Source organism: Hyposmocoma kahamanoa, unplaced genomic scaffold (assembly GCF_003589595.1).
Source record: "Hyposmocoma kahamanoa isolate Upper Pololo Valley unplaced genomic scaffold, ASM358959v1 232, whole genome shotgun sequence".
NCBI lineage: Eukaryota > Metazoa > Arthropoda > Insecta > Lepidoptera > Cosmopterigidae > Hyposmocoma > Hyposmocoma kahamanoa.
In genome coordinates, this window is record NW_020653750.1 from 4002811 (window position 1) to 4028024 (window position 25214).

The 25214-nt window shown below is 39.1% G+C and overlaps 1 protein-coding gene across 2 annotated transcripts; it reads right to left on the reverse strand.

The window, feature by feature from the left end:
- Positions 1-1803: 1803 nt before the first annotated feature.
- LOC113228534 (WD repeat-containing protein 81) lies at positions 1804-23377 on the reverse strand. 2 transcript variants are annotated; one of them, XM_026461880.1, is made up of 19 exons: positions 23171-23377; positions 22190-23087; positions 20685-20844; positions 19719-19878; positions 19487-19611; positions 19045-19223; positions 16263-18749; positions 15647-15822; positions 15334-15521; positions 15037-15109; positions 14700-14876; positions 14254-14414; positions 10085-10345; positions 9673-9880; positions 9144-9299; positions 7619-7753; positions 5319-5468; positions 4930-5036; positions 1804-3176 (listed from the first exon to the last, which is right to left on the reverse strand). In XM_026461880.1, the coding sequence occupies exons 1-19, from the start codon at positions 23375-23377 to the stop codon at positions 2945-2947; spliced, it is 6240 nt and encodes a 2079-aa protein (XP_026317665.1). In that variant the 3' UTR covers positions 1804-2944. The 2 variants fall into 2 exon arrangements, with proteins under 2 accessions (XP_026317665.1, XP_026317666.1); XM_026461881.1 differs by lacking the exon at positions 23171-23377 and having other exon boundaries at positions 20685-20856; positions 22190-22244.
- Positions 23378-25214: the final 1837 nt, after the last annotated feature.

Below are 25214 nucleotides of genomic sequence, written 5' to 3' on the forward strand. Positions count from 1 at the left end.
GTCTCAAATTGCCTATCCTCTTTGTGGTGGTCATATTTGCAGAAATATAATTAAACGTTTATGTTTTCGGCTGAAGGACTTTGTTTCCATGGCCAGCAATAATTTAAAAAAAAATAGCTATGTCTATAAGTCCCTAGATGTTACAGCATTTTTAATTAAAACCTGTATAAAAAATATATTATTAACTTTCCTGAAGCTCTCTTCATTCTGTTAGAAAAAAAAGGTTTTTTTTTAAACTACGATTTTATTAACATGCATAAACCAAAATGATATTTTGTAATAATTTTACGAATAAAATTAATGTCAAGTTTATTTTTACTTAGAAGTATGCTCAGATTGCATGGAACAAACAAAATGCAAAACGGTTTTGCAGAAGGTTCTTAAAACCATACAGGGACGCGAACTATATGTACACATAATATGAAACAGCAAATGAGATCTTATTAGGCTTCAGAGAAAGATACAAGAACGCCGCATACAGAACATATCAGAATAATTTAGAGTGAGTGTTTAAAGTGCTTTATTAAGTGTGTTATAATGGTGCGGTGCGTACAGATGTAGCGAATGAGTCGTAAATGCGCCTGTTTGCGAAAGGCTCGCGAAATGCACACGTGCTTTATGTTATGGGATCTGGTCGCGTACCGTTCGCGCGACACATATGTTTGCTTGCCTGAAGAGGCGCATTTAACTGCACGCATGCAGCACACGTGAAGCGCACATGAAGCGCATTCGCCAGATCTGTACGCACCCTTAGACAACATTAAAGTTGCCATTGTATTCGCGAATCTACTGTATGAAAAAAGATAAGAATGAAGAAGAAATTTAAAATCACAAATCAACTTTATACCTCTCTTTGTTTAGTGTTAGGTGTAGAAATACGCATAGAATACAATCATCATAATCAAATCAAAAAATAGCCTTTTTATTGGAATTAATATATACATTTTTAAAACGATAAAATATTATGCCTTATTTTCATCTACTTTGGTAACAAGGTTTTGTACTTATTAAAAAAATACATTAATCATTAACAATAACATATCATATTAAGGACCGTATTAATAAATCCAACTCATATGCAGGGTCTATGCTAAGATCTTACTTAAGTCAACAGTCAATAGTAAAAAGAATTCACTAGAGTTAAATTACGACTACTCATTAATTACGCATAATTTGAGATGTCAAAATATTTCCGCTTATTAATAAACGTCAGAGCAGTTACACACGGCGATTGCATTGCTACACTTGTGATTTATAAGCGCAATGTCGCGTTTGTATCGATGCAGTAGCGCGATTGCATCGATGCAATCGCCTAAGTGTAGCGATGCAATCGTGCGTTTCACGAACGCACGTTTGCATCGCTGCTAAATGTCGCCATGTCTAACCATTCTTACTTAGCACTTAAATTACGACTCGAGATCGTTAATAAATCCTAAGTATATTGGCACTTTGACTTCGGCTAAGCAAGAATCGCGACCTAAGCAAGATTTTCTTATTTATAAAACGATATTTACCTAAGTCAAAGCAAAAAATTACTATTATTAAGTAGTGAACTCAAAGTTTAATTTAATTCCTTGCTTAAACTTGGGCAAAGTTCGTATTGTAAATACGAAAACCTTGCTTAGCTCGCCATTTTTGCTTAGTTGAAACCAAAGTGCGTTTTATAAATCTCAGTATAAGGGCGCCTTCAAATTATAGGCTTGTAGAAGCGCTGCAGTGGCGCTTCTATGGCGCTGCAGCCGCGCCACCACTAATTTTCATACAATATTTAAAAGCGCAGCTGCAGCGCCACAGTCGCTCCACGCGCGCGCCACTTTTGCAGGCTAGATATTCTGCCGCAGCCATTAGTCAAAAACTCTTGTGGTAAACTTGTGACAAAAAGTCAAAACCAAAAATTCTTTTTGTTTAAAGCAATGAAATAAAAAAAAATATTTACTTTCTCTTACGATAACTTCATACCTCATCCACATATGATAAAATAAAAATAGTGACAGATCGGCCTTTTTTTTACTGATCACGGCAGTAAACATATAAATTTTCTTGAAAAAATGTCACAAACGCCCTTTCAACTAAATGCTATTAAAACTAAAACTAAATTTGTAGAAAATTACTAATTTTCACCGCTGCAGCGCTTCAACAAGCGTTTCATTAAACTCGCCATTAGTCACTGTAGATGGTACCTATCACCCAAATTGCCGATGATTATTACTTGATTAAATAACGAGAGCATGAAAGGTATCTCTAAATCCGAGAGACATCTTAGCCGATACGTATTTAAAATCTGATGAGAGCTATTTATTAAAACGGGCCTAAGGTGTTTTACAAATTACAAGACTAAATGTAGGATTAAATTATACTTACAATTAAAAATGTATACAATTGGAATGATTGCATAAAAATATACGTAAATAATGGTTTGCTACCTATAACCCTGTACAAAAAATATCTTTACATTTCATTCAAACAAAATATGGATAAACGAATTGCTGTGTGAAAATATTCAATTAATTTCAGATTACACTAAATTGTTTTACACCTTGTAGTCTTAGCGGTAAGGGCGTGGCAATATCATTACAGGATTTAAAAAAATTAACTTTCTGGAGATCAATTTACCACTCGTTTAACACCAATTTAACGGATAAGAGTGTCATAAAATGTTCTAATAATACTAATATTTGCAAGAGAGTCCATTACACTGAACAACTATAGCGAGGTTTGTAATTAATATTTTTTATTTTATGCAAAACTTTGTCATCGCTGCGATGCAAAATATATGGAAAGTCGGTTCGGAAAATAATACAATATTGCAACATCACCAATCAAAACGACTAACCAACGTTTTATTAAAACAATTATTTTACTGTACAATGCATGGTAATGCCACGGCCTGACCACAAATATAGCGATATCCAGTTATTCCTAAATCACACTACACCATCATCAATCAGCAAAGTAAACTTATCGTGCCATTATCGCTGCCCAACAACAAGAGCCTATTCAAAGGCAATACAGCCATACATGTTAGAACACCTTTGAAGGTATCTGACCGTAGCTTAGTGCTGGAGAACGAAGCTTCTTGATCGAGAGCGGTGTGGACCCCGATGCGGTTGTTCGTCGTACCCGATATGAGCTCATTGTAGTAGACGGAAAGACAGTGCACGGGCTCAGTGCTACCCCTGTACGTAAATAAAAAATAAATAATAAGTTCAGGGGCAATACCAATGGAAAATACGGAAATATTACGCAATTTCGTTCAACACCAGAAAAAAATGAACAATTTTACGCCCTGGTATGAAGCTGGCAATATTATGTTACAAGTATCATGTGCGAGGACCTCGATTCAGAATTCTTTGATATCTTAACCGAATCGTTCGATTGGATATCGTTCTCGAATCGAAGGGCGCTTTCCAAGCTATTCAGAACATTCGAGTTACAACGTTCGATTCAGATTCGGATACGATATCGTTATCCAACAACGTTTATGGAATTAGTCGGCGAATACAGATTATAAGAAAAATGAAAATCCTTTTGCACATGTTTAAGACTTTAAATATACTAATTTTAAATATACTAATTATTAATTTTATATGCTAAATTTAAATATACTAATTAATTTTATATGTACAATCTTGCATTAAAATTAATAAAATTGAACAAAATCCAGACTTTATTTAAAATAATAAGAGATTTCTATATTACATTCTTGCTTTGTAAACAATAGGAAGTTAGGTAACTTTCATTCGATAACTGTGTTCTGAATAACGTTTGTAGCCTTTGCCGGTCGAAAAACTGAGTAATCGTACGATTATTAGTATATTATACGGTTTAGAATACGACAATTCCGAAGTTCGATTCGGTTATTGTGAATAAAAATGAAACGAAATCGTATAATATCTAATCGAATCGTTCGACAACAGAGTTATCGTAAGGTTCTGAATCGACCTGCAGTTCCGAATCCAAGAAATGACGGTCCGAAATGCACAGGAATCATTTTATCTCTAGATGTACAAGGGATGTTCGTATTTCTCGTATTCGAATGGGACTCAGTGCACAAGCGATATCCGAAGTGGGTCCGAGTTTTCTAGATTTGCATAATTTCGGATTCGAAATGAAAAGGAATCAGATGCAGGGCACAAGCGCGCTTACCCTTCAAAACCGGAACGCAGTAATGCTCATATTATTACTTGGCGGCATGAACAGGTAAGGTGGCAGTAATTCCCTGAACAAAGTCTTTAACAAGGAGCTCTACTGCTACTAAATTATATATCTACTTGCTACTAATACTTTGGAAATTACCATCAAATAGTAGGAAGCAATACAGATTGTAAGTATCGTCCAATTCAAATTGTTTTAGAGTCATAGTGATTAGACCGTGCCACTTCGACAGACGATTGTTTGTTACTTAACCATGTCGAATAGGCTGGACGTGTTACGTGAATTTTGGTAAATTTAGTTTTACTCCCAGAAAGGACACTTTTTAGCCCCGAACGAAATTGCGAAGAGCAGTTAATACATTTTAAAATTAAATTTTGATTGAATTGATATTAAATTTTTTTTTACGTGAAATTACTCCACTAGTTAGTTATAATTATTAATACAAAGATCGAACACTCAGAAAAAATCCTTCCATCCGGCCGGATTCGAACCGACGTCTTCTAGCATACCGTGACCGTGAAATACTTTCATAGATTTCTCATAGATGGCCATACAATTAAAAATCGTTGAAAAACCAAATACAGAGATACGACAATAAGCACATAGAAAAATTCGTGAGGTCGGCTGGTTCGTTCCGTGGCGTAGTTGATATAGCATCTGCCACGGTATGCCAGAAGACATCGGTTCGTATCCGGCCGGATCAAAGGATTTTTTTCTAAGTGTTCGATCCTTGTTTTAATAATTATATTTTAAATTATTTGCACAAATACGTACTTGAGGTGCGCAATGAGTTCGCCGTCATCTGGTCGCCACAGCGCTGTTACTTGATCTAAACCTGAACTAAGTAGCCGATGGTCGTCCACTGCGGCCAATCTGAGTACCTGAGAAAAATTCTCTATTACTGATCTCTTATTATTATTATTTTTTACTCTTTATTTATTTAGAGACTTTGATCGTTACTGAACATGTCAGCCCCATTAGAAAAACAACACCTCAAAAAAACACTTAATAAAAAATCCAGACAAATAAATCAAAATACTACCTAACCAAACATGTATACAAAATCTCCGCGGCGCTAGATGCTATAATATGATAAAACGCTGTATTTTTACTTGTCACGTAACTTTCGTGTTTTTTTAGCTACATTGGTCACATGGCCTTACCTCTCCGTCGTGCGCGCGCCAGCAGGCGAGCGGCAGCGTGGTCCTCGCGTCGAGCACGCACACGTGCCCGCTGGCCAGCCCGCACGCCACCCACGCGCCACTCGCGCACACGCACATGCAACGCACGAACGTCGTCGCGCTCATCGGCAACTACGAAACATTTTTTTTATAATATCAAGTGACGGGACGAACAAGTCGTGCAGTTGCAGTGTCACTCAGAGCTTTAAGTCGCAATACTGCGCCCGTCACCCAGAGACATCAGTTGACAAGTCCAATGAGCCTGTAATTTCACCAGCACCCTTACCCTTCAAAACCGGAACACAGTAATGCTGACACTGCTGTTTGGTGGCAGAAATAGGTAAGGTGGCAGTACTTCCCTGGACGAACTCTGTCACAAGGAGCTCTACTGCTACTAAAAGTACTACATGCAAACATGGTAGTAGTTGTTATTATTATTGATACAAAGACCGAACAGCCTCATATCTTTCAACATAAGTTTTGTTTACAGTGCCCCTCCCTATCAACCCCTCCCTATCAACCTTTTGGTTGTGCGGGAAGGGCGCTATGAGCCCGCACAGGGACCATCCAAGTCAGGTCCTAATCTCATTTCAGCCAGTTACAAAAGCCGAAAAAAGCAGTAGCAGCTGAGCATTAGTAGCAATAGAGTTCGTCCAGTGAAGTACTGCCATGTTCCTGTTTCTGCCGCCAGACAGTAATGTTAGCATTACTGTGTTCCGGTTTTGAAAGGTAAGGATGTTGGTGAAATTACTGGCACATGGGACTTGTCAACTTGTGTCAACGGGCGCAGTGGCAGTGCCCCACAGATCTTTGCGATTAAAAGCTCTGAGTGGCATTGCAACTGCTATGGATAAGCGAGTCGCTTATAGCCAGGCGCACGACTTGTTCGCCATCGACGGCACGAATTGGTATCATGAGAACAAAAAAACAAACAAACAACTATTGCAATATCTAATCAGAGTAAAGGACTTGTTCTTTGTGTTTGGTCGATATTTGTATCAATAATATAGTTAGTAGTACTTGTTTTCCTCCAGTGCCGACTGTAAACAGTGGATGAAAATTCAAATAACTTTCATTTTTGACGTTTCTGCACGAAAAAGCCCTCGACGTCTCTTGTAGTGTCATTGGTTTTGTTCATAGATATAGGAAGTTTCGTTCAGCCATAATCCTTCTACCCCGGGCCTATCGAAGTGTGAACAGACAAAGCCTGTGCATTTTCTAAACCCATTCTCTAAGGTGTAAATTAAACCGTAATTTATCAGGCCTCCTTCTACTTTGGATTTCATCTTATCTGATTTAATAGAACTCTTGCGGAGCACTCGCACTTCTATAGGTTTTAAGTTCCACAGTATTAATTGAGTAGTCCACTAGCAAACTCCGTTATGTGTGTGAATAAAAAAAAGATGTAAACTAAAAAAACCAATTATTGTTCCGAAAACGGTTTTTTTGAATGGTACTTTCTTAATTATCTGAAAATTGTGATAAAAAAGAGATAAACAATATGAAGAAACAAAATCACAGTATTACACTTTTTACTTCATTTCCATTTAAAAATTGAACATACGAGAGTTTGGCAACAGTAATCTTAAAATATCTAGTTTTGTAATTGTTCAGAATTAACGTAGCTAGTTTTGTAACAACACTATGATAACATGGTTAGTTTAACAGTAAAAAATACAACTTCAAACTAATTTTAATTTTCCATCCACATCGTCAACCATCAATGTATCTTCACTATCTGTCATTTCTTCTTCGGTCACATTTGATTTGGTTGACATTTGATTTGATTTGTACTTGTCCGATAATAGGAGTACAAAATTCAAGAATTTTGTATGTAAACCAATCTTCTCCGAAATGTTTGACGGGCAAGATTTTAATAAATTAACGCGAACGACCTCTCGGATGACAAAATATAAATACCAAACAAAATAACGGATTTTGCACGAGTTTATGCTATATGAGTAGCGTTTGCAGGTTGACGACAAAATGGAAACTTTTGAAAGTGTAAAACTAAGAACAATAGCGACTTTTGCATGAGTAGTCAAGTTTTTTCACACACACATTTGTGCAGAATATACCAGTTTTGGCGCCGTTTTGTTGAAATATTTGAAATTATTCAAAATACTGATCCATTTCACGCCATTATCTAAAAATCATTAAAAATGTCACATAGCGCTGTTTGCAAGTTGACTACTCAATTGGCGAAATTCAAATTTATTACAAATTCAATAATAAACTGAGTAATATTAGTGAAATGAAAATCTCTTAAATATGTGTTATACCTTAAGCTCGTGAGTGTAATTGCAAGCGCGTGCGTCGATAATTTTGAGCGTGGCGTCCGTGGTGGCTGCGATTACGGAAGCCGACGGCCCAGGCAGCGTGCGCACTATGCTCACGGGCGATTTTATGTTGTCCATCTGTCGAATAAGATTAAGAATTTATAAGTTTCTCAAAGGTGGCGTTACGGCAAAGCAAGCCGTAGTTTGCTAAAATAATTTTAGTAGCAGTCTCTTTAGAAGTCCAGGGAACTACTGCCAACATACCTATTTCTGCTGCCATACAGTAATGTGAGCATTACTGCGTCCCGGTTTTGAAGGATAAAGGTGCTGGCCAAATTACAGGCACAACTTATATCCCACGGGAGACGGGCGCAGTGGCAGTGCAACTGCTATGACAGGCGTGTCGCTCACCGCCAGGCGCACGACTGATTCGTCCCGTCACTTATCATGAACAAAGACGTCTAAATCCAACACAAAGATATGCAACGGGTCTGTGGAGAAATTTGTAAAGCCTGCTGACTCCACCTGTAGGTCGGAAGGCGCAGGTTCGTGTTCAGTCTGATCGATGAATTTTTCTTTGTATTTGTTCGATCTTTGCATCAATAATCACATTAAGATTATTGAAAGTTGGGTTAAGCCAATGTTGTATTCGCCAATATTTACAGTGCACTTACACTTGAAAACGTCGCTTTTAAGCTACTGCTCATTCACTACGCTGACTTCCCTGAGAAGAACAAGCAAGAAACTCCAGGGGTTGCTCTTTTCAAATAAACTTAAATACACTTTGAATCAAATTTGTGTGGAATCTAGAGCCATATCGTGTTTTCATACATCTTTATCTAACACGTTGTCTTCAATTTTGTAACATGACTTTTCAATTAAAATATTTTTAATGTAGTTTTTAAACTTAGGAAATGATCACGTTAATATATGCTCCGGAATCATATTGTAACAATGTATACAATTGCCCATAAAAGAGTCGTTTACCTTGATAAACGAAATCGTTGTATCATGAGTTTGGACTTAGCTCTAAGGTTAATATTATGGATATGTTCTTTCTTATTGAAATTATGTATATTTTTACGGGCATATAAAATATTTGAGTAAATGTACTGTGATGCCACAGTCATGATACCAGTCTCCTTAAACTTTTTTCTGAGGGAAACCCGAGAACCTAAACGGTACACAGAACGAATCACTCGTTTTTGCAATACAAATATGATTTGATTGTCTGCCAAGATGCTCTACCTCATAAAATTGAAATTGGTAAATCATTGGTAAATCAATTGACGTTACTCCATAGTAACGTTAATTGGCGACCATAAACCTTGCGACACAACCAACCGAACACGCAATTTGCCGATAAGAGGATCATCAGCGCAGAACTTATTTACTTATAGATGACGTTGTAAAATAGCAAACGTGGGTAGTAACTTAGTTACCCTTTTAAAATTTCAGTGAAAAAATAAAAATTAATTTTCACACAGCAATAACGAATCTTATTTACTATACCTATTGGATAACTGACCTGAGAAACTACGCTTTCCATAAAGGGGTCCCAGATGTGAACGACAGAATCCGTGGAGACAGCAAGCCGTTGTGATTCTAAGAAGGCGAGAGACAGCACGCCTTTTTTATGACCAGTGTACGTCCAGTTGCACTGAGTTGTCGCGTTACCATCGCCCTGATATAAAAATATTATTATAAAGGTGCGTACAGATCTGGCGAATGCGCCTGTTTGGAAAAGGCTCGCGTGCTCCGATCGCAGCGACGTTGTGACCTGTTTGCGTGACGCCCACGCGCGTCATCTATGCTTTCTTGCCCACATAGGCGCTTATAACCGTACATACAATGCATTCGCCACATTTTTACGCACCCTTACGTTGAAATTACACAGTCTGAATATGTGTTTCCATGCTGCCAAGTATAAAAAGACCAGAAAATTATGTAGAAAGATTAACAAAACTTTAAAAACATTTTTGATAACATAATATTAGAAAAACTAAAACGCATTAACCATTACAAAGCGTGTGATAAACAAAGAAATCTTGACTAACCTGATTCCTCAGCGACCACAGCCTTACAGTTTTATCTTTGGAACCACTCATGAAACTGTTCTCATTGTCTAGACAATGTATGGACTTGACAGAGTGCGTGTGACCGGTAAACGTCTGCAGTTTGATTTGCTTGAGGTTGAACCGAGCGTCTTTATCGGGACGTCCGATTTCGTGCTCCCAGTAGATGAGCCAGTCACCTCGAAGATGTCTAAAAGAATAACAATTACATAGACTGATTTCAGAGATACGTGTTCTTAATTGAAAATCTGCACTTTGGAAGATGGTCACAGAAAAACGTAAAGCACCATCGACGAGAGAAGGAGATAGAGATAACCAGAGACAGACAGACGGACAGACTGATGGACTGACGGACAGACAGATAGAGGAAGTAAAGTATTAAAATTCAAATTACCTGTTGCTCTTACACCCATTATCCATTTTATATGCAACTACGTCAAATCCGGTACCTTGGCCGCTACAGATTTCACTCGGTTCGCTAACAACATCAATCCTGTTGCCTACCAAAGTTACATTGGAGCCAAAACTATTGGAGCTCGATATATGATCCATAACAACTTCGGATTTAGATGGTGTTATGTCTATATTCCTTTTGTTACGCGGCTCATCATTTAAGGACAATTGGAAGCGCTTGTCTTGGCGGTTGAATGTGGAACTGAAAATAAACAAAAGGAATTAAGAAACATTTCACGCCCTAATCCACTACATTTTATCGTTCGTCTGGCCCTCCTCGTCATTACTAACGTAATCCACATTTTTAGCATTAACATAACAGCGAAAGGAGATCTACAACCCCCTACTAGCGGTTTTTTTAAATATCTTATTTAGTTTCAGTAAGTATTGTTAAGCAAAACAGCGTAATTTTCACTTTTACTACCAAAAAAATTGTAGGTGTCAATATCTCGAAATATGTATTCTAAATTTACCAAAATTCAAATGCGTTAGTTACGACAAGGCGGGCGGAATAGTGTCCCACATTAGTGGGCCTCTCCCTTGGACTTCTAACACTCTATCGGCGGCATTCAAGAACGCATCTAAGTCGTCCCGCCATAGGCATTGACGCCATCTTGTAGCACATCTCTGTGGCAAAACATGCCAAGCTTTTTTAAAATTTTAATAGACAAACCCCCAGAAACATCAAATGATATTGCCAACGTGCAAAAAATCACGTAATTAAACTCTACTATGTTATCAAGAAAAACTAAACTCTTTTTAAATCAGACGAGAAGACTTTGTTGTATAGGATAAATTATATATGTCGGAATCAGTTACCACCTCAAACGTAATGTAACAAAATTCGGTGTATTGTTGACGTAATGTGCATTACGTGAGGTTAAATCTTAGCCAATATTATAGCGTGTTGTTGTCTAATTATTAGACAAACGATGTACTAGGCTGCTTACGCATCATATAATAATAATAATAATAATAATAATAATACTTTATTTCGGACAGTTATCCATAGTTTGTTAGTAAAGAACTTAGGAATAACGTTAGTTTATGCTATTCAAATGCTAAAATTACAATAAAATAAGACAATGTGAAACAAATAAAAAATGAAAAACAAAATAATTATACAATTCAAATCCAAAAAATAAACCACGAATACAACATTAAATATAAAATTATAAAATTGAAAATTACAAAATTGAAAATTAAAAAAAAATTGAAAATTATAAAATTGAAACTTACAAAATTGAAAATTACAAAATTGAAAATTATAAAATTGAAATTAATTTAACATACTCATGTAGACTTAAAGTAAACCGCCACATGAAGTTTCATCCAGTGGACCTGGATGGGGCAATCAATTTTATTAACCACAGTTTTTAGAATGCTGTTGGGGCACCCGCGCACACGTCGCCAAAGCGAGGCGACCCGCTTCCTCATAATGGCATGAAAGCCATCTGTGCGTGACTCAGCGCACATGTCTGAAGCGCTACAGTGTCGCGGTAACCCCAACAACATCCTAAACGCGTTGTTATATTGTACCCTCAGCGTATTTAGGGTCACCTTATTATACTTCACCCACAGGCTACACGTGTAGAAGGTTTGACAGTATGCTTTAAAAAGCGTTAATTTTACCTCCCCACTACAACATGCAAACTGCAAGCGCTCTCCGTTCTCTCTCAATATCCACCAGATCGGACTGATCATCTGTCACCCAGTGACCCAGGTATTTAAATTTAAAAACTCTAGTAAGCTCACTGCCACAAAGGGAGACCGACGGTACAACGCCCACTTCTCCACCTCGCGGCTTAAACACCAGGAGCTCATTTTTCTTTGTATTATACCTGAGTCCTTGGGCAACAGCATAATTCTCACAAATCTTAAGTAGCTCGCGGAGGGCACATATTGATGGGCTCAGCAGCACCATGTCATCTGCATAGCTGATATTGTTAACTATAACGCCATCCAATGAGCAGCCTACATTAGTACTGCTGAGCTCACCAATCAATGCATTTACATACAGGTTGAAGAGCTTAGGTGACGTTAAACCCCCCTGCCTAACCCCGCATCCCAACATGTATGGTTCCGACAGCGACCCAGCCCACTTAACATTGTTGATCTGGTTTCGATACCAGAACTCGAACAACCCAACAATCTCAAACGGAAGATTTGTCTCACATCTCAGCTTATGCCACAACACGTCATACGAGACCATATCGAAGGCCTTAGACAAATCAAGGAAGCACGCATACACAGGCGTACTTCTGTCCGTGTAATACCGAACAGTATGCTTGAGTCAAAACACAGCGGACTCTGTAGAAAGTCCAGGCCTGAACCCAAACTGCGCATCATGAATTTTTAGGTGTTTAGTTAAAATGCGATCAAGCAAACCGTCCAGTACCTTTGCCATGATAGTGGTCAACGATATAGGTCTGTAATTGTTTTTGTCAGACACATCCCCCGTTTTGTTCTTAACAAGAGGTACCACCATCGTCTGCATCAAACCGGCAGGTAGGTACGAGTGCCTCAAACAAAGATTAAATAATTGAGACAAAACCCCCGGTAATCGCTCACCCGCATGTTTTAAATGCGCTACGCTCAAGCCATCATGTCCAGGTGACTTCCCCTTTGACATTCCCTTAATGATAGATGCCACATCATCAGCAGTGAATTGAGAGATAGATGGGGCACCATAAAAGGAAGTTTCTCGCACCCACCCGCGGTCCGGCAGCTCACGTGGCACGACTTTGAAATGCTCCATGAAAAGGTTTGCGATATCCTTACAGTCTACTACGCCATCAACACTCACCGGACGACCTGTCTTCGGATTCATTTTGCCCGATTCCTTCAAAAATTTATGAAAGTTCCTCGACTCATGATGTAATGCCATTATATCAAATTTAATTTGTTCCTGGTTCCTTTGGCACCACTTTAATTTAAATTAAATATTAACTATAATCCATTTATTTAGGTACAGGGTCAAGAGCACGTTAAGCTTGATACTTAAGACTTAAATCCAACTCTATGCCGCTTACGATAAGAACAGTCCAAAGCACAGTGTCAAGATTGATGTGTTCTTGACTGTATTTAACTAAATGTAAATAATCTTGAGATGTCTATTTAATTAAATATACATTTATAAAATGATTTTTACTTACCTTCAAATACAAAATACAAATACTTAGCTTCACATGAAATTGTATGCCTATTTTTATACCTATTGATTTGTAAAGTACATGTTTCAATAAAAAGATGTATCAAGATTGTTTACATTTAACTAAATGTCCATTTTTTTAACTTTTAACTATAGTCCATTTGTTTAGGTACTTAACTAAGTACCTAAACAAATGGACTATAGTCTCGATCATGGTTTCTTTGTTTACAAATGTTACGTCATTTTGACAGCTCAACCTGCGTAAGGTCACAGAGAGGGGGCGCTGGTGTAGTTTGAATTTGTTCAATTAAATCAGTCATCTGACGTGTCCTATGACATGATGGTCATTGGCAGGGTTGCCATATGAAAATAAGAATTGTAGTTGAGGGTCAATGCTAATAAACGAGCGCGCATTGACAAGATGGGATTTTGGTGTAAGTTGCTTGGAAAGTGAAGACATAAGCGCGGCCCCGCTCTCTGTAAACTTGCCGCGTGATATTTTGAATTCGTTTAACCTGATCCATCTTTTGTACTTTCGAACTAATTACTGTTGATAATAATATAGTCGATAAAACAATTAATTGAAATCAGTTGACGTTATTATTTCACCACCGGCTGAACGAATTGATAACGAAGAATGAATATGCCAATTATCAAATAATTCCTGACTAGGGCAACACCCTGAACGTCTCTCGTTCAGACGGAGATTAAGAGAGAGATAGCAATACGTTCTCGATTCCTCCAGATGCGATATATATTTTGGTAGCACGGTATCGGTATTTGGAGCAAGTAGGATCACGTGATTGCGAATCGATGTTTCCCGCAATTAAATATAAAATAAGAATTTAGGAAATGTTTTTTTCGATTAATTTTTTTAGTGATTTGGTTTCAGTTTCGGATGTAGAATGACCTCTGTAAATATGGTCAGAATGCAAATTAACACATTGTATAGTTTATACCTGATATAATGGTTCTGCTTATAGCTTTGGCACAGCGCTCGCAAAGTGTCGTTGTTTTTAAGGCAACGCTCGATATAGTCTGCGCCTATGAACTTCTCGAACGCCGTGTATGAGTGGTATGCTAGCGCCTCGTCGAACGCCATGAGTAGCTCTTCTTGTGCCTGTTTTCACATTTGTAAAAATGTTACTATCGTGTTAATTAAAAAAATCTTTACTATTTACTGTCATACATTTATATTTAGAACTAAAGTGAGGAATAAATCGAGATAATCGAATTTTACAATGACACCATTTTAGAGAGGCCTGTGATGGGCAGCCAGTAATAAAAAAATACGAGTTCTAACACCACCCTGCTGAACTCAGCAGGGTGGTGTTACGACGGTGATCGATCACATCTATTTAATAAAGTTGGTCTATCATAATTGATTGTTCTAGTGGATACTCACAGTGAGCCTGACGGCGTCGGGCGGTTGGTCTGACACGTCAGGTGGAGTGCATGCCATGTCGGGCAAGTCAGCCCGAACAACGCGCCCGTCTTTCACTGTCCACTCCGCCGTCGTACCGTCGCGGCAAATTTCCAAAAACCCTTCCATTTTAGAATCCGCTGCGTCTTGTTCTGATGACTATATAACAAAGATAATTCATATTAAATGAATCTCACACATCGCTGTGTGAAATACCATAACAGTTTGTAATTTGTGTTCACGATTTTTTGTTTCTCTTCTTTAGTGGCCTATAACAAAAAATTTTGTATGCTGTATAGCCATTTTTTAACAATCGTACCTTGTCGCCATTTGAATCGTCCTTTGGCCAGTTATCTGTTTTACCAGTAGCTTTGTCAAACGCTAAGAAGAATCTGAAATAAAACATACATTTTATGAACAGAATGTATTCATTCTTATATCATGTAGTTGTAACTTTTAAGCTTAATATAGCCACTTTTTTATCGGCATCATAAAGCGATTTTCACATCGCGTGCAAAAAAGTGTTTGTAGACAGTCAGACAGTTTTATCGTCATGTGTCATAATATAAACATTTGTTATTAAGAAATAGCTTAAAAAGCTGTCGGAATTGCTAACCTCTGCAGTGCAGGCACAGCTAAATGCCTTCGAGTCATCTCTGGACCTATCCTTAAAGCGAGCGCATATAGCGCGCCCACCAACTTTCGCGCGACGCAAACGCGCGCGCGACCGCCGCTCGGGTAGGAACAACGCGTCGTTGATGCTAGCCGAAGCGCCGGCTGTAGGATGGACTTTAGAAATGTATCCTGTGGAATAAAACATGACGTTTACAGACCTACGAGCTAATGAACAACTTTTGTTCCAAGTCTTGAAAAATCGTAAAACACAGGAGGTAAATAACAGTAAATAATCGACAGTTTGTAATAATCACCTGCAGTTGCTCCATAACTTTGACATCGGACAAATAAGGCAGCAAATATTTAACGAGCTGCAGGCAAGCTACCACGCCGCCCTCTAGTGGCGCCGACAACCGCTTTCGACACGATGCAATCAACTCGCCCATGTGTGGTAGGTACTGGAAGATTATAAGCTGCTCGCCGTACATTGCTGCACGAGACACAATCATTCATTAGAGCAGTCAGTCTGATTTTAGCTATTCGAAAATGTAAAAGTGTCAGATAATATTGTCTTTTTAAAGGTAAAACCACATAAGTGACGTTTTCCACAATAAGTTTTTAATTTATATAGCTATGGCAAGAAAATCACTATCATTCTACTGAAACTCAATAACAAAAAAACTATAAACTCAATAAGAGTTTTCTCTGCAGAAAGATGGTGATTTTCTTACAAGAGGTACATAATTTGGAGGTTTTTTATGGAAAATGTCACTTGTGATTTTACTTTTAAACAGACGATATGTATAACCTCTGATCTCACGAACTGGTATGAGACTACGAAAGGAAATAAGACTATTTTAAGTGATCTCATACAAAATTTAAATATATCAAATTTACCGCGTAAATAAAGGTCTAAGAAAATATGCTTACCGACAATAGAAACAAGGCACTTTATAACCTTCGACGCGTTCCTGTCACCAACCACACGACTATTCACAATCGCTATCTCATCAAATTCGTCCCTCTCATCCCCTTCGTAAGCTGCCAGATTATCTTTTCCGATATAACAAAGCGTCAACATTTTAAGCAAATTCCTTGTAATATGTCTACAGGTAAGCACTGGACCAAGTCTGTGCGCCAACCAAATAAGACTTTCTGAACTCATATCTGAGATCTTACATGGACTCAATTCTTTGCTAGACAATTCCCCTTCGTGCAGACTTTTGGATGACGTTGGATCAGCATTTTCAAAGTTCCTACTGAGTTCCGTAAAGCTTTTTATTTGCCGCGAGTGTGATTCTTTCCGCACCTCAACATCTTCAAATTTCACATCATCATCGGCAAAGTGCAGGTAACTTGTAAACATAGGTCTTGCTGGTGACGTAGGTCTTTTAGGTGTCTCTATAGATTCTTCATTAGTTACGAAAACACTGAGATCATTTGTTTTCATACTGATTGGCGTAAAATACTTCGCACTTGATGGAGAAACAAATTCTGAAGATGGCGTAGGACTCACTATGTCTTGTTGGGGGTTAGAAGCATATGAATCTATAGACTCCGCTGGCGATTTACTTCTACTACTTCTACTCGGCAATCTTTCCTTTTCAGTTTCAAAATGGAAGAGCTCATTCTCGCTCTTATTGTCAGAGTCTTTCTCTTTCGAACTTTCGTGGACTTCTACAACCGTTTTCTCAACATTAGGCGTGGCCACGTGCTCTGAACCGTACGATGTGTCCGGAGAAAATATATCAGAAGTAGTTGACAAAGCATTCTTGACGGTGTCGTCAGAATATCGAGGCTTTTTGTTTGCCATTGCTCTGTGGTGGCATGAATGCCCGGGAGAACCAACTTCCACGGTTACATCTTTGTATCCTCCGACAGCCTCAACAAGGTGCTGAGTGAAGGTTTCCAAAAAGCATTGAAGGCCAAGTCTTACCATCAATTGAAGTAAGAATATATTGTGGTATAGTTTCACGAATTTTTGTTTACCTGCGACTCCCGAACAAGTGACTGAATCCACCTCTGTTAATTTGTGCTGTTCAGGCTTATCAATGACGTAGTCATCATCCTCATAGAGATTTAGAATATGCTTCAATAGTTTACTTTTAGTCTCCGCAGGCCCTAATGCTTTGCTTACTGTATCAAATAAGTACCAAGCTGCCAACACTGAAGTGTCTTTATTGGTTAACAATTCAATGTAATGTGCGAGAAAAATATCAAGGACATCAAATTGTCCACTCAATTGATTGAGGAGAACTTCCAAATGAGTAGCACAGGCTTGGATTTTACCTTCCGCGATCCGCTGTGTGAAATACAATTTTGTTTTATCTATGTTCTGATATTTCTCACATTGAACTCCATCGCACTCATACATGTACAGAATATTCAATTCATTACTGGTTAATTCATATTCATGTAAAGTACTTAAGAGCTTATATAAAATGTTGAAGGTCTGTGGAAATGGTATGAGATGTTGCATCAATAAAGGTTGCAATAGCTGCGACGGTGTAGGCGGCGGTAAACCTTTGTCTGTTACGATAATTTTCTTCAACGGGTCCTCCTTCGATTTAATGGCCAATTCGTTCCGGAAACTTAGACTCGGAGGCTGCACATTGAGCAGCTGAGACGCTAAATAACTGACGCATTTAGGCACCGAGTGGAAATTATACTTAAGAACAGTTCGACAATTAGTATATCGCTCTAGAAAGTCACTGTGGGTCCTCAATGGGCGCATGTAACTATGCAGGAAAAGTTCAACAATGAGACAACCAATCACTAACATGTCTCGTCTCCGACTTTCCGTAACGAACTGTTTGTACACTGTAGCGTCTGTGGTATACCTCGTGTTAAATGTCCTATTCTTTCTTTCTTTTAGAACATTTTCTAGATGAGCATCCTGACTAAACTTCTTCAAATAATTTTGATCGTAAGATGCCAAGAACATGTGATTCGTAAACGCCGTGTCGTCGGAATCTTTTGTCGCTGTGCTACTTTCTTTTTTTATATCCTGTTGTACTGGAAACAGATTCAAAGTAGTTAGGTTGTCCTTGTGTTTCGCTTTGTCATCGGCTTTAGTGAAAAAACATTTTGTTCGGAAATTGTCCAAAGCTTCCAGAGCTTGTATGGACGCGACTGGGTTGAACTCTTTTGGGAGATAAATGATTCCTTTTCCAAGTTCGGAACGTTGGACTCTGTAATGTCTTGAATGTGAGGAGGCCCTGGTTTCCGTAGCTTGCGTTTCATCAAGGCCCTGACTATTGCTTTTAGTCAAAGATCTCGCGCGGCTGCTGCTTTTGTGTCGCGAGGAACGCCTTCGATGCGTTGGGACGTTCAGACGCGAGACATGTTGAGGTAAGCTGCTTGATTCTTCTTCCTCTTCTGTGAACTCATCAGAACTATCCTGTTTGATAGATTTTTCTGGAACAGAAAAAAATTTCAAATGGCAACACACACCCAAATTTTATCTGCAACTTGTTTATAGTAATTTATGTATTTGCTGTCATATGTATTACTCGCATCTTAAACGCTGTTGTTAAATATTCTAAAATCTACGCGAGGAAGGGCACATTAAGGGTTGAACCGTATTATATATATAAAGTATAAAGCAGACTGACCATAACCCAATCAAAACACATATTTAGTATAGTCGCTGCGTTGGTGCGTGCTGACTAAGCTAGTTTCACCATTACTAATAACAAAGAGAAGATCTTACTAGCATCTCTAGGAGTAGTCCAATGCAACCTGGGCGGTGCAGGTGGCAGTGCCCGGGGCTGGCGTGGCGGATGTGGAGCCACGAACAGCTGCACAGTTGCGCCACGTCGCATCTTTGTGTGACCATCTACTAGAGACAGGCAGACGTTTTTGGCCTTAACTGACGCGGTACCTGAAAGCCTAAGAAATACAAAGAAGGCAAAAATTAACAACACATTACAACTAGATTCTAACAGATTTCAGTCTAAGCAAATCGGGAAAGATCAATCATGTGTTGTCTGGCCAGCAGTTTTTGTTTCCACACTGATAACATAACAAGTGCTACTGTTTCTATGGATGTTTGTTACTTAATAACATCATGCTGGAAAAATTGATTGGGAGAAAAATTTACCAATTCATTCTATTTCGTAATATGACGAAGATGATTATGTTGAAATATTTACTTATATCCGAATGTGATGTCAATCCAGTGATGCAGATTTTCAGACACATGTGCACTCTCCAACGCTTCCCTATGTTTAGTTATGAAGTCCTCTACGCAAGTCGCCCACGACGGTATTCCTAGATCCTGCAAATAAAGCAGAGAGATAAAATACTACCGTTCATAACTAGCTCTAATGCCTATTCAAATGGGCCATAAGTAAACGAAGTCAAAATTTTTAACTGCATACTTACGGGCAGATCTTCATGTATGCTCTTGAAGACAGTGGGATCAGTGTAGAACTCTGGAATACACTCATCTGGCGTCCATTCTTGCATACGTTGGATTGACACTGGGTACTCTGCTGGCACCCAGTTGTTACGAACGTGTTTGCAGAGCACTTCTTTTGGAGTTCTTTAAACAAAAAATGTATTTTCAATGTAATGGATGTCAAAAAAAAGTTTAAAAGTTTTTGAAAAAGTAGTTCTGGTTATTTTATCATTGATATCATCATCATCATCCCATTTATATGGCTCGCTACTGAGCACGGGTCTCCTCTCAGGCGAAGCTCTAGGCCTATAGACCTATTATGGTCCACCACGCTCGCCCAATACGGGTTGGCGACTTCACACCACCACCACCTTACCTATTTCTGCCGCCAAACACTAAAGTGAGCATTTCCGCGTTCCTGTTTTGAAGGGTAATTAATGGTGCTGTTGAAGTTACAAGCACTTGAGACTTGTCAACTTATGTTTCAGGATGACGGGCGCAGTGGCAGTGCCTCTCAGATCTTTGCGATTTAAAGCTCTGAGCGGCACTGCAACTGTTATGGGCAGGCATGTCGCTAACCACGAGATGCACGATTTGTTCGACTCGCCACTTGGTATTATAAAAAAACACGCTTTCCGAGGGTTGTGAACCATCTTCGACGTGCAGGTTTCCTAACGATGTGTTTCTTAACCAAAAAACACAAAAGTTAATTTTAAATTTAAAGAATTTTAAAGAAACACAGAGGGCGAGACTGGATATGAACCCAGGGTTTCTGCTTGAGAGGCGGTCAAACCATTAGGCTACCACGACGTATACATATAGATATCATATGTTTTTTACCTACTGACTTAGTACCAAATTAAAATTAGAGCAGGCATAATGTGTATTTAAAAGTACATGGTCTTTTCGATTTATTTAATACATATTAGTTTATGAAAGAACTCAATTACCTTCTCGCCAAATAGACATAACAAGTGATGTCAGACAGGGCATCGGAGACATGATGTGGGATTTGATCACTGCAATTCAAGACGTCGTACGTCATGTCGAGCTGTCGATCGCCCTTGGTCAAGCGGTACTTTGTCTTTGTCAGGTCGCGCCAATTGCGCCCTGCAAATAGGTCTTCTTTAGCATTAACAAAGTTTTAACCTAGTCTTAGTTAAATAAGAATGCAGAAGCTCTGTCCATATCATTTATTGTAAGAAATTTTAAAAGAGGAAAGGCTGTAACCAATAAAATGTTATAAAGAAAAGTTGCAATTATTGTAACACACTTCCTATAAAAGTAACTAACACAACACTCACCCCAATAGGGCCTATATAACAATATAGTTGTAATAGTAATTGACGTAAGTTTAACTAAACGAAGGTGATTTGTGATTTACGGGCACATCCTCTTGTTTCATGAATTTTGGTGGTAGTGGTGACAGATGTACTAAAATAAGAATAGTGAAGGAAAAGGAAACTCGAGAGCTATTTAAAATTTTAAAAATAAGTAGCTAGGTACCAGAAAAGCGTGTTTGATAATAATTGTAACTTTCTTAAAATAAAAGTTTTATTGACATTGGTTACTGGAAAGTGCACAATACCGAATTCGTCCCCCAGCTTGCCACCCTTAAAGGAAATAAAATTAGAAAAATAAAAAAAATATTCCATTTCTTAAATTTAAATGGGACATTACATTAATTGCATAACATACATACAAAAAAAATACTGTCGAATTGAGAACCTCCTCCTTTTTTTAAAGTCGGTTAAACAGGTGGGATAATGGTGGTCAGCATCGTCATAAACTCACATTACAAAAACTTAGCACACATATACATGTATGAGAGTGGTTCGATAAATGCTTGACTTAAGGTTAAATAAAAACTTTTTTCAGAATTTATTTTTATTTCTTAATTTAGAATTCCCTAATAAGCAAATGACGTTACTTTATAAAATTAGTTCGTAAATAAAAAAAAATAAAAATAAAAAAGTTAGGTGAAGTCGATGAATGTTTTGAAGATGGAGAATACAGAATTTTGAGTATTATGTTTCTGGTCTGCAATCAGGACATCAAAACTTGTCGAATTATGATACGAACTGTATTGCTACACTTCCGTACTCACCAAATTTGGCAACATATTTCAGTATTTTTATCTGATTTTGTACTGATTTTGAAACATGAGGCTTATATTTCAGTTTGACAAAAAATATGTTTTTGGTGGGTTGAAGAAGTTGAGATATCGCTTGTCAAGGTATACAGAGTTAAAAGGAGATTACTTATGAAAATAAAACATAATTTAAAAAAAAAAGTATCTTCTTCTCTAAGTCCTCGACTTATCAAACTGCCCTTGTATATAGTGTGTGAACCAAGCACAGCGCTAATGAAGTTTAAAGAGTTGCTTTGGGTACATATAATGAACTCTATAAAAATTTTATACATAAATGTAATCGGAATAGATCACAATAGTTACCACATCGTGAGGCAAAATCAGTGACCCAAGGCACCATAAAATGGGCTTGAGGATCATTAGCAGATCTTCCTGCAAGCATGTTCAGATGCAGCAGATAATCCAGATTTGATATCCTCCCTTTCACCCATAGCAAGCACAGTTTTTCCAATTGTGCAACGTCATTTCGCCAACACCACTCCTCTCCTCGCCTTCCTTGAGATCCTTGATTTGACACAGCAGGTGTACTCTGCTTACTTCTATTCAACTCATAAATTAAAGATGCATCTAATGTATGTATATTGTTTATTATAGAAGGTAATATTTGCAACCACAAATTCTCTGTCAAATAAATATCTTGAAGCTCAATCATACCCAAACTCAAGCCTCTATCGCTCATAGACTTTGCAACATTCAACAATTGGTATATTAAAAACATGCCTCTGGTATAATTCTTATCTACAAGAGCTGGACTGAAATTTAAGCAATCCAATAAATTATACTCATAGTGGCCTCTGTAGACTACAAAGTAGTTATTATCAGTCTCTAATGTGAACATAGCTGCTAACAAATTGACATGAGACTCATAAGATTTTGAAACATATTTATTGGGCACTATATCTTTATATTCTGTAGACTTTCCTGAGCTGTCATTCTTTATTCTAATTACATTACAGCCATACAATCTCAGCATCACTTCGGAAAGAAGCTGATCATGCTCCATAAGGTTGACAATAGTACTTTCTTTGGAGCTTTCTGTGTTTTGACAGTATTTCTTATAAGATTCCTTCCAAAGCGTTCTTTGATTGGTTTGTGAGACATATTGAAGGAGCTGTGCGAATGTTAAAGATGATTCCGAGTTACTTTCATTGAGTTTATATCGAGGCAAAGGTAAAACCTTGGAAACCTTTTTATGTAGTACCTAAGACAAAGACAGAGTCAATGTTTAAAAACAATGTAATAATTTAATATAAATACACTCAAGTATATACAGTGCATACATACTCTGATAAATACTTTTCGCCATGGATAAGAGACACTTTCACCAAGTTGTAGGGTGTAATCTACATTATTCACGCATGAATCGATTTCTGCGTTCTTTAGCCATTTTTTAAGCCAACTGCTGTGTACAACGACTGTAAATAGGTCAGACGTAGAAGTTGAAAACACATTTTTGTTGTTTATGTTTAGTTCTTTACTAATACAATCCATTTTACAATCATTTAAAAAGTCGTTGTTTTGGTTTCTCGTGACTGTGAAGCGAAACAGAAATGTTGACATTTCTTTGACAATTTATATTTTAATTTTTTTTTCTTCTTTCCATAAAGGAAAAGGCAAAAGTTTTACACCATACAGCCAAGTCTTGGTACATTATTCTTTTTTGGTACATGAAGTTGAATTATGTTTCTGTAAATATGGCCGCCACAAAGAGGATAGGCAATTTGAGGCAGCGTGCTTGGATTGACTCGGGATTCCTTAGAACGGGCCGATACGTGTATTTTTTAGTTCGAGATTCGTATAATTTCGCGTTTAAATCTTCGATTAAGGCACAATAGCACTATCCTATTCCTTATTAGGGCGTCTTGGGGGCTCCACCTACATCTTGGAGCCCAAGCTAACCTCACCTGCAAGTGGTGCGCCTGCTGATAGACGGACGAGGCTCTAGCGAGGGGTTTTCCCTTTCGGGGGTTGGGAGGTCAGACGGCAGTCGCTCCCGTAAAAACCAACACCGCCACATCAACTTATGGAAGTCAACAGAAGGATATGGCATAGGGATAGGGCGCCGCCGCAAAACGGCGCGCAGGAGCCTCGCCCGACTTCTGTGGCAAGTGGACTAGGGCTACCGTGTCAAGGGTGGGCACGGTTAAAGAGGCGAGCCCCTACCCATCACAGGAAGCTCCGCTTTGCCACGTGGAACATTGGCACGCTGACTGGACGCGCGAGGGAGCTAGCAGACGTGCTTTCCAGGCGGAGGGTCGCCGTGGCGTTCCTGCAGGAGACTCGGTGGAAAGGCAGCAGATCCCGGCTCATTGGGAATGGCTACAAGCTGATCTACACCGGTGCTCCTAGGGGCGTGAACGGGGTGGCCGTGGTGCTCTCCGAGGAGTTTCACGATCACGTCCTGGAAGTGAAACGCTTTAGCGACCGGCTTATGGTAGTGAGGGTGCTTATTGAAGGGGTCGTGACCCACTTGATAAGCGCCTACGCACCTCAGGCCGGTTGCAGCGACACGGACAGGGCGAGGTTCTGGGATCAACTCGGGGAAGTGCTGAGTGCCATTCCTTTGGCGCAGGCAGTCGTCTTGGGTGGCGACCTGAACGGTCATGTGGGTGAGGCGTGCGAAGGGTTCGAGCGGGTCCACGGTGGCTACGGGTACGGCAGTCGCAACGCGGAGGGAGGAGACATCCTCACAACGTGTGCGGCGGCCAACCTCGCCATCGTGAACACGTTCTTTAAAAAGAACCCAGAGCATTTAATCACCTACAGGAGCGGCGGACACGCCACCCAAATCGATTTCCTACTCACCAGGAGACACCATATCAGCAAAGTGGCCAACTGCAAGGTCATACCAGGTGAGAGTCTCACTGCGCAACACCGTCTTCTTGTCATGGATCTCTGCGTAAAGCCGGTCGACAAGCCCGCTGAGCGCTGCCGACGCCAAATCAGATGGTGGCGGCTTGATAGTACCACGTCCCAGGAGTTCATCTCAGCGATCGGCGATAAATGCGCCGACACTGAAGGTGATCTAGTCCAGAACCACTGGGACAACATTCAGGCTGCCATATCTGAGGCGGCGAAAGCGGTGCTGGGCTTGTCCAAGGGTGGTCGCAAATGTGACAAAGAAACTTGGTGGTGGAACGACACAGTCCAGAGGGAGGTGAGGGTGAAGAAAGCCCTCTTCAAAACGTGGCAAGCGTCCGGATCTTCTGAAGACCGCGATGCATATAGGGATGCCAAACGTGCCGCTAAGAAAGCTGTAGCCAGAGCCAGACGGGACCACTTGCAGCCGTTGTACGACAAGTTGGAATCGTCTGAGGGGCAGAAGCTT